The sequence below is a fragment of the Polypterus senegalus genome, chromosome 12 (genome assembly GCF_016835505.1).
Source record: "Polypterus senegalus isolate Bchr_013 chromosome 12, ASM1683550v1, whole genome shotgun sequence".
Lineage (NCBI taxonomy): Eukaryota > Metazoa > Chordata > Cladistia > Polypteriformes > Polypteridae > Polypterus > Polypterus senegalus.
The window spans coordinates 71,921,731-71,931,845 of record NC_053165.1 but is presented as its reverse complement, the minus strand read 5'-3'; the positions used below and the strand labels follow the sequence as shown (position 1 = coordinate 71,931,845).

The following is a 10,115-nucleotide window of genomic DNA, read 5'->3' as shown; positions in this document are numbered from 1 at the left end:
AAAACTGGCAGACAGAGATGCGAGTCGTCTCCAGTATCGAGAGAGACCGCCGGTCATGACAGATTCTGGGGGACTGATTACTTAAAGTGCATTATAATGATGATTACAAAGCTGTTCATGGCAGGCTGGAGCAGATCTGCTTAACGCTGGGCACAAGGCGGGTGTCAGTGGTCTGTCAGATGAGAGCACTCAGTTATCGGATAGTTATGTCCGATTAGAATGAGGTGTTTGTGGGAAATCACACGGGGTGTCTGCTATAATCGGACTGCTCACACTTCAAGTATTCCAAGTCATGGTATACTGGAGGAGATCCAGTTAACGCTGGTTACAAGGCTGGTGTCGGTGGGTTTTGCATTTTTTTTTTTTTTTTTTTGAAAGTACAAGTGGTCCGACCCAAAAATGGATGACAATAGGTCATCCACGACAGAAAGCAGCGTGCATAATGTGAATGCCATCACGGAGGGACTGGATGGTAGCTCTTTGTCACTGGATGGGATTCCAGGATGGAAAGATGTGGAAGGGGGCACGCATCCTGGCCACGTTGACTATTGGCACCGATACCCAGCCTGGAGACCATAATGGAAGGACACAAGGTGGCAGCATCCCTCTGGTGGTGTACACCTGCAGGGCCATGTTGGGCACTATAGTCCTGTTGGAGGTTACGGGGCTAAGTCTACTTTAGGAGGTCTTCTGCCTGGTGTCTCTGACGTGCATTGCTGTGGTATAAAAGAAGCCACCTCCTCTACCTCAGGGGGTCCGAGATGGGAGGCAGGGGACGGCACTCATGGAGTAATCAGTTGTGTGTGGTTATTGTGCTGGACTGTTTGAACCCGGTAAAGAAACTGGGTGTTCAGGGCTCTGGGGTGCCTCCCAGTGGCCCCAATATTTACAAATACGTGCATCTCTGTGACGATAATTTGAAAAGGGTGTGCTGTCGAGATGAGTCCAGCCGCAGACCAGTTCAGCCAATCAGATTGCAGGATTTTGAGTCAGATAACTCTAACCTTGACTGTAGTTAACCAAGATATCGAGTGACAACCTCCTCCGTGGAGCGGAGCTCCGGTGGTCTGATTGGTTCTGCCACTTTTCCAGTGTGTCTAATGTGAAAACATTTCAAGTAAATATCGGAGAGCCTGGCAGAACCACAGTTTGTTTTTTTAAGAATAACTTATTTTGCTGCGAATCGTGACCGTCGTCTCAAAATGGCCGCCATCCCTGTCACATTTTTGTTACAGTGTTTTAAATTACGTATCCCGGGTGTCCTCCATCTTAGAATTCTAGAACATGTCCCAAGCCACAGCAGGCACAAGGCAGGAACCGCTCGATCAGCAGACGCACCCACCACCACCACGCTTACTTGTATTGCACTAATTTCAGGTCTCTAATTAACTAGAAATCCATTTCAGGGTCCTAAAGAAGCCAACCCTTAACCAGTCCGTCACTGGGTGAGTGGTGGCGTCTTCACCATTGTGCTTTACAAGTCTGCATGTTGTGCGTTTTGGTCAGGATCCCCTTCAGTGGTCCGTGATTCCGGATCCTCAGTGTTGTCTCGGAGTTCGGGTGTTTCCTCGTTTGATGGACTCGATGGATCCCGGCTGCCAGTTGTGCCGTTCAGATCGGGGTCCTGTTTTCTCCAGGGGCTGTCCTTGGCCGGGGCAAAACGAAATTCTTCGGGGACAGCAGCATCTGGGCTTTCCTTCTTGTAGAAGCCGAGTGACTGAAGCAGCTCGTTTATTTCCGTGCGGGTCATGTCGCTCAAGGGGATCCGCTGTAAAAAAAATAAGAGAACGGGGAAGTGAAGTTTGGTTCAGTTCATCACAATCACAGGGAAGAATGTGACCACAGTTACAAGATGACTGACACGTGTGGGCCTGCAGACCAGTGAATAGCCGAAGCTCCGCCTACTGCGGCGTTCACGTGCTATTGGACAGATAACGGTTTCCGAGTTGAAACCTCCACCTGACCTCGGAGCCACAAGTCGGATCATTTGTAGAAACGAAGCTACCCGAATTCCCCACGTAACCCAAACCGGCACAAATTCCACTTTTGCAATAAAGCGATTCGACTTTTAATACGTTTGGTTGGCTCTGTTTTTCACGGATAAAATTTCCGGTATTTTTTTTGAGTCTCAGCGGATCTGGTTTGTTTATTTGTTTGTTTGTTTGACTCATGAACTGACTCATTACCGGAGAAGGAGTCCTGCGGTCCATGTTCATTTGGTCTGTGAATGGAATCAAACGAGTCCTGCGATTCTCATTCATTTATGATTCTGTGATGTTTCTTATTTTAATTATGCGTTTTAGCTATGTTGTCAAGCTTTGTCTAGTAAAATGCATGTTAAATCTGTCATTTATTATATAAAATAATGTATGAATTATAAAATTATAAATTTGCCATGTGACCGGAGGGTACTCCTTTAAGCAGGTAGTTCAGAAGAGTCACAAGCCAAAGCTCCAAATTGTCCCACAGCACGTGAACGCAGCCTAAAGTCACAAATACAAGTGATGGCTGAGCAGCGCTTCTTCTGAATGTATCGTCTAATTTGACAGGTTTCCACATTCCAGATATGGCCCAGAATGCGGACATTTTCTCGTTTTGTTCTCCAACTATTCACTGGGTTGTAAACATCAAAGCTGGCCAAAGATCAACAGTACAAACAGAACGGCTCCGTTGCCCACGGAGGACTGGAAGCCTGAATCTTGGCCGATGCTTTTATGTAACGTGTTGTCATTTTCTTGTCAGCAGGGTTTTTGCTTAAACCGAGAAATGAAGAAATTCACCATTCAGGTAAGACCATAACAAGGGCAACTTTCTCTTAGCATTTAGCAAATGGTTTTCTTCACTTTATATCTTGGACCAAGATAATGAAAGCAGACTTACATCGAGCTCTTCGTAGTAGTGGCTGATTAGGACCAGCTCGGGGTCGGCGCCAGGAATGTGCTTCATGACCAGGTTATGACTTGATGAAATGGGTCAAGAAATTAACTTGCTGCCATGTTTTAGATTCATAAACAAGAAAGCAAAAAAAAAAAAAAAAGACATTCTGAAAAGGTGTCATCGTGTATTGGAGTGAACTGGGATGCTGGACAAAGGAATGTGACACCGGTGACCAAGCCGGTCACTCCATTAGGTGGCCCCATCATCTGAGGGGTGCTACAGGTTGCACAGTACAGACAACCCCCTGCTGTTGTCGAATTCTGATACCAGGTAGGCGCTTTTACCCGCTAGACACCCTTTATGGAAGTAAAAGAGAGCACACTCTGTGCACTAAGGGGGAATTGGGGGGTCACACTACTTAAAGTCTGCTCCATACACACAAAGGGGCACCATTAGTGCTATGGAAGGGGTGCTCGCACTGGACACCACCTCAAGTTTAATAATACTGACTGTCCGCTATGGACGATGAGCGGCGACATCTGTCCACCCCACTTAGGGCTCTTCATGGGCTTCATCCGCCACCACCTGTGCCTACAGGCCATGTCACCAGAACCACAGCACTATTGGAAGACCCCTGACCGGATGCATCACGGTGTGGGTTGGCAGCATCAGACTGTTGGTTCAGCGTCTAAAATCATTGGTGCTGATCATCCACGGCCCCACACCATCTACTCCCCCAGGCGTCTGAGGGGGGCCGAATCCGTCATGTCCGATGACAGCCACCCAGCTCATCCTCTGTTTTCACTTGGGCCTTCTGGGAAGCCTCACCACAGACGCCATAAGGTCAGTGAATCCCCAGTAATAACCTGTGTGCTGTACCCACTGGCTGGTTTACTGTATGTACTTTACTTGTCTCACTTACTGGATGTCTTTATTTATCTTCTGCTACTCTTATTAATTACTGTATTTATTTAAGCATCTAAGTATCGGTGGCACAAGATTTTCCCCGTGCTCTCTCAGTGTATGTGACAGTAAAGACCTCTCATCGTAAACCTTTCTCAGACAGGATTTGCTTTACACCAGGATTTGGGGTCAAGTAATAATTACTGGGGTGCCTCTGTAATTTTTAAGTTGTATTTGGACAGGATGGTGTAATGTCAGTGACCTAGTTGGCAGTGCTCTACTCTCTGTGCATGTTTCCCAGTTCCTTTTAGTTTATCAGTTCACAACACTCTGGTCACACCTCCAAAAGGGACGTCTTCACACCCACTCGTTTTTCTATACAAACTGTATATCGGCACGCTGATGGACCTCCTGTGGGGGGATACACAACCCCCCCTGTTGGTCAGGAGTGCACCAACCTTTCAGGCACTGAGTACAATAATGATTACCAAAAGTCTTTTCCAATCTGAGTCCCAATCGAGTCAACGGGATTCTACTGAGGTGTCGATTCGCACAGGACTCCTTTAACTTCGAGTCCGTTCTTTGTGGAAGGTGAAAGGCTCCGGAATCTTTACCGAGACGTGAACACGCAGTCTGTACAAGAAAGATCCCGACACGAGCGACTGAACTTCCAGAGGTCCCCCGGTAGAAATTACTTTACACCGCCTCCTATCGTAAAATGAATCCCGTCCGAGTAAAGTGTTACACAAAGTTTCCATCGATCTGGACTTTGTCAGACCATTTAGCAGAGAGATGGGTCTTCACTTTGATAATAAGGGGTCTTTTTCTGTTGATTAGTTTCAGATTAAACCCACTGGGATTCAGTTTTGTATTACAACGCAATGTGAACACTTTCGGCTATGACTTTTTGTAGGGTTTGGTTTATGGGTAGGGGAAAAGCAGGCTAAAGGGACGTCTTGGCATACTGATCCCGAAAATAATCCTTTACTTAAAGTCATATGCCCCCCTGCAATCGATTATTTTTTGTAAATACTCTTAAAAACTCAAGTCTTTTTGGGTTAGGGTTAGGCTGCACCCCGTACTGCTTAGGGTAGGTCTGTGGCCCTCAAATGGAAGGAGCGGGTAACTCGCACTTCTTTGTACAAATGGACCGATTTTTAGTTCTCCTCAGTGTGGCACAGTTAAAGCTTTGGACTGTGGTTGTGCGTTCAAATCCCACGGCTGACACCAAGTGACGACTTCACCTGCCTGTTTATCAACTGGACAAACACAATTGGTTCCGTTTCTCTTACCTCAAGTGTTGTCAAGTCACCTTGGACAAAGGTGCCAGGTGTGGGAGCAAATGTCGATGTTCTCCTCGTGCAACAAGTTTGTTCTGTCCAGATTGATTCTACCAGTTTACAAATGGAGACGTGACAGAATTCATTTGCTTCTACTTGGTGGCTCTGTGTTGTGTTGTGTGTGTACAAATGCAAGGAGTTTTATCCATCAGCTGAATAAAATCCTCCAATGTAGAGCTGACATCATCCCGGTTTACGTCAAACTCTCAGATTCAGGGTACAAAGTAAAAACTGAAAAGTTGTGGCGATGGGGAGATCATCCCCTACGACTTTTAAGAGTCTTTTTTTTTGTTTTGTTACTGACTCCAGATTTAATTCATTGGGTAGCTGCCATTATTATTTGAGTGAAAACGGGACACCGTTAAGAAGCACACCTCACATGAAGTCCATTTTATAAATGCTACAGCCGGGATACTCCACACACAGCCCCCCAGGAAGTAAGACATATATTAAAGTCTATTACAGTGGCCCGTTAGTCAGTTTTTGAAACCCCTGAAGTACACGAAGTTGCGAATTCTTTGAATAAAGGATACTAGAAAGGGATGTCCTGCGTGACGAAGGCCTTCACCTGCAAAAGAGAAATGTAACAAATGTGACTAAAGCCGAATACCACATGACAGTAACGATACGAAGAACGAGGAAGCGTCGCTGCTGGGCCGTAAATAAGCACACATCAGGACGAAACCAAAGGAGACGATTATCGTAAGAGCCGTTACCTCTCTGAGCCTGTTCAGTTGTCATCCTCCACAGGTCTGTAGGGGGAAAAAATAGAGAAAAAAAAAAGGATTACAATTGACTTAGTCGGTCGTGTTATTTGGCGTAGTCATCGGGACATCAGCAGGGACACCGTGCGTCACCGGACGAGTAGCAGGAACCGGAGGGCCGCAAAATGGCGTCCAGAGAGAGCATTCATCAAAGACCATTTTGAGAAATTCAACAGAGGACAATTAATTATCAGAATAAAAGACACACACACTTGTGGAAAGTGCTAGCAACTCGGTAGCAATAATCCTGTGGAAGCAGAAACAGAAGATTCTTCTGTCGGTTACTGAGCCTAATAACTCACTCTGACACTTGAGAGCCCCCAAACGAGACCACTTGAGAGATTTACCATCAAACCCCCACGGCTTGATATAAGGACAAGTGCTCAACGTTCATAAAATAAAAGATCTACTTCAGAAACGGCACCAGTGGTATGCAATGTCTGCGAAAGACAATTCCAAAAAGCAACCGCGTCCCAAAAATCCCAAAAGCACAGGCCTGATCGGCGAATTGCAAACATCTCGTTTTTTTTTTGTCCGTCTCTTTTCGGTGAATCAATTCATGAGCATCAGCAACTCGCGCCAGTGGAGCTCAATGGGACCAGTGCCAGTGTCACAGTGCACAAATGTGTGTGTCCTGCATGATGTCATCGGCGCCCTTCATTGTGCCAGGAGATGTTTAAAGTGCACAGGCAAGAACGGCCCGAATCCTCAATGGCGGAGGAGTCGCTACCCCAGCATCAGTCTGACGATTCTCGTTCACTTGATTCTCAAACAAGTCGCTATGTCGTGTAAATGCCACAGGGGTTGGACTGGCACCCCGACCAGAAAAGGAGTTGGTTCCTTACCCAGACGGGAGGCTCCGAGCAGGCAGATGGGCGTCCCGACCAGGACAGAGGAAGGAGCCAGACCACGAAGTGACGGCCGGAGTGGATGGACGGACAACCCACTGGAAGACGCTGCAGGGTATGTGTTATTCCCCCAAAATGCTAGATGGCAGCCTTGGATATCCGTGAACAGTACAGAACCAGTGGGGCGTGCTAGGAAGTGTAGTCTGGCAACTCAGCTCTGCTGGGATCTGTGGGTACCGCAAGGGGGTGCTGCAGGGAGATGTGCTCCCTAATAAGTGGGACTTTCATATGACCCACAAGTACTTCCATTGGGCAGTAGCCCTGGCACCAGAAGTCCTCCTGGGTCCTTAATAAAAAGGTCCGCAGTCCTTTACCCGCGTGAGTCTGAGCGGGGAGGACGTGGATCAACACTGAGCTGGAGGTGCGGTGGTCAGAAGAGAGAGCGAGTGAGAGAACCTGTGATTTGTGCTTCTTTGGAGGTGTTGTGTGGAATAAACCACTTGATTATCTGAACCCAGGGCTCGCTGCCAGCCCGGCTCCATGACAGTAAGAATCAGTCTTGACGATTCCCGTGACTTTGATTCATGGAAGTGTTACAACCGCAGAACAGGCAAATGCCTCTCGGTCACTTAATTCATAAACAAATTTTTTGAGTTGCACAGTTGTCGTTCATTTGTGATTCTGTAATGAGACGTCTTCATTTTAATTATGCATTTTAAGTGTGTTGTCCTGCTTTGTGTGTAGAAACCGGACAGTGGCGTATGAATTGTCATATTATTACTCCCAAGTGTTTGTGATGTGCCATCTGTTGGAGCGACAGATGCGATGCATTTTATTACCCCAAGTGTTTGCAGTGACAGATGCAATGCATTTTATTACCCCAAGTGTTTGCGATGCGTCATCTGTTAAAATGATAAACGCAGTATATTTTATTACTACACGCTTTACATGCAAATGAGAGGACTGCTGCACTTTGACAGCACTGTCCGAACGCAAAAGAGGATCGACCCCCCCCTTCAATCTCACCACTCAAAATGCAAAGGAGGACCCCTTCACCCCACCTTTGATCTCACTGCTCAAAACTCAAATATGTCCCCGCTCCCCCCACTCTACAATCACACTGCTGGAAACCCCAAGGGACCCCTCCTGATCTATGCCACCCCCGCCCAATCTTTAACATTTCTAACTGCACCACCAGTCTAAGCATTCTAAAGATGACCCTGTAGCAGAGGTGCTAGGGGTTTCAGTGCTCCCTACCTTAAAGGTATGCTGATGTATAGAAGTAATTTGTAGAGCGGGGGTTGGGGCTTGATTGAGGTCTAGGGGCATGAAAGGGGCTCTAATTTCAGGATTTGAGGAGAGGGGGATTCGCGGGGTCTACTACAGCTCCGCGTTTTTTAGGGTGCCTCATCCTTGTAACAGCGAAGTCACCGATTGTTTTATTAAGGTGGGTCGGTGGAAGGGCGAATCGTCGGTGCGCATCCCAGTGCTAAAAGGCAGAAGGAGGAAGTTCCAGTATGGAGTACCAGTGGGTACTGAGCGACCCGCATAAAGTGACGGCCAGCGCACAGAAAGAGGGCTAAACTGAGGGTCCTTCATAAAGAAGCCCCGTACATAAAATGCCACACGGGTAACACTAAGGAAGAAGACGGTCCTCTGCCGAGACTGAACACAGAAAGTGGCTTTTAAATGAAGGAATCGTCTCGAGCGACGGAGCCGGGGGTTCGGGAGTCGCAGCCTTTTAGCCTCTGACGTTCGGGACCCCGCGAAACGAGGAGCCGCGTTTGCGCTTCTCACATAAAATTTGTCGCATTTTAAAGCGCGTCATCCATTTAAGGTTGGCCATTTTCTATTTTTGTTACAAATCCACGTAATCGATCAAACGCCGCCTAAAGCTGCCGTGTCCGCGCCTGCGCATTGGTTTCTAATATACGGTTTATATAGCGCCTTTCGCGGTTGATGTGCCTTGCAGAGACAGAGGGACATTCAAACTGATGAAAAGCCGCAGGCGACGGAGCACTGCGCGGCACTCACCTCGACTTTTCCCCGCGCCAGGTCCTTCAGCTTATCGGGGTCCACTTGGTACGCCGAGAGGCCGGTGAGGAGCACCGCACCGCACAGCAGGAGCAGAAGCCGCCGCTGCATCGTGGGCTTTGACGGACTCGGTATTGGCACACGCGCTGGCACTGCAGCCGCTTCTGCCACGTCAGACCGTCTGGGGAGCGGAAGCCTAAAAATCGGAGCTCGGAGGGGAGGGATGGGGGGCGGCGACGAGAAGGAGGAGGACGGCGGTGAGAAGTGAAGCGTCTCGGGGAGAGAAGGTGCCTTAAGTGGGCGCCTGCCATCATAAAGAGACTGGCAGGACCAACAAAACGGAGCCACCTCGAATTTAAAGTGAGTGGAATCGGAGTGGAGGATTGAATAAGAAATACAGAAGTCGGAGTTTGTTCAATAAAATAAAATGGAAGACACCTTTGCGTTTCGGGTAAAGTGGGACACGCAGCCTGGGGATGGGGAATCCCCGGGCAGTCCAGTTTGGAAGCCTCACCCCGTGCCCAATGGAGAGTTGCGTAGTGCCACTACAACCACAAGTGGGCGCTGCTTACCTGTATGTGTGTCGGTACTGCCAGCCTTTGCCAGTTATGTGCCATGTGCTGCTAGGCAAGCTTCCATATATAGCGCCTTCAGATACTTTTGTCGCAGTTCATTTTTTTCCTCGTCCAGTAACGCTCGACATCCCAGAAGGAGATTTTTGCAAATGTGTTACAAATCAGAAAAACTGCAATATCCCATTGACTCAAATATGTAGATATTTCTCTCCGTACTTGACTTGTGGCAGCCGTTCCAGCCGTGGAGTCTTCTTGGGTTTGAACCTGACAAGCCCCCCTCCCTCCCACAGCTGGATGTTCTTCCATTCCCCTCTGCAGACCCCCTCCAGCTCTGTCAGGTTGGATGAAGACCCTTGGTGGACAGCTATCCTCCAGCGAGTTTCAATCGATTTCAAGTCTGGGATCTGAGTGGGTAACTCCAGGGCGTTCCCAGTGTTCTCTCTGGTTGTCCTGTTGGAGATTGAGCCTTCAGCCCAGTCTGGGGTCCGCAGCATTTTGAGAAGCTCATCATTGATGACATCATCTGAGCTTTGCTCCTCAACGCTGTCCTGCTTCTCAGTCCCTTATGTTGGCACAATCCTGCTTCACCATTTCAAATGGAATTGAATCGATGATGGGTGGTCCTGGTTTCCTACCCACTGAGGCCAAATAGTTCGCCTGAGAGTCCTTGAACACTGAGTGGACTTTCATGAAACATCTGACCACTCTGCCATAAAACCAACATTATTGGAGGTTTCTGTCTCGCTACTCCACCATGAAGCCCAGATCAGAACA

General features: G+C 48.0%; 1 protein-coding gene across 1 annotated transcript; it reads right to left on the bottom strand.

Annotated features, from left to right (window-relative positions):
* Window positions 1-841: 841 nt before the first annotated feature.
* On the bottom strand, window positions 842-8,975 carry selenom (selenoprotein M). The gene is made up of 5 exons (XM_039772211.1): window positions 8,767-8,975; window positions 5,837-5,872; window positions 5,654-5,688; window positions 2,881-2,959; window positions 842-1,768 (listed from the first exon to the last, which is right to left on the bottom strand). Exons 1-5 carry the CDS (start codon window positions 8,875-8,877, stop codon window positions 1,475-1,477), a joined length of 555 nt encoding a protein of 184 aa, XP_039628145.1. The 5' UTR covers window positions 8,878-8,975; the 3' UTR covers window positions 842-1,474.
* Between the last annotated feature and the right edge of the window lie 1,140 nt (window positions 8,976-10,115).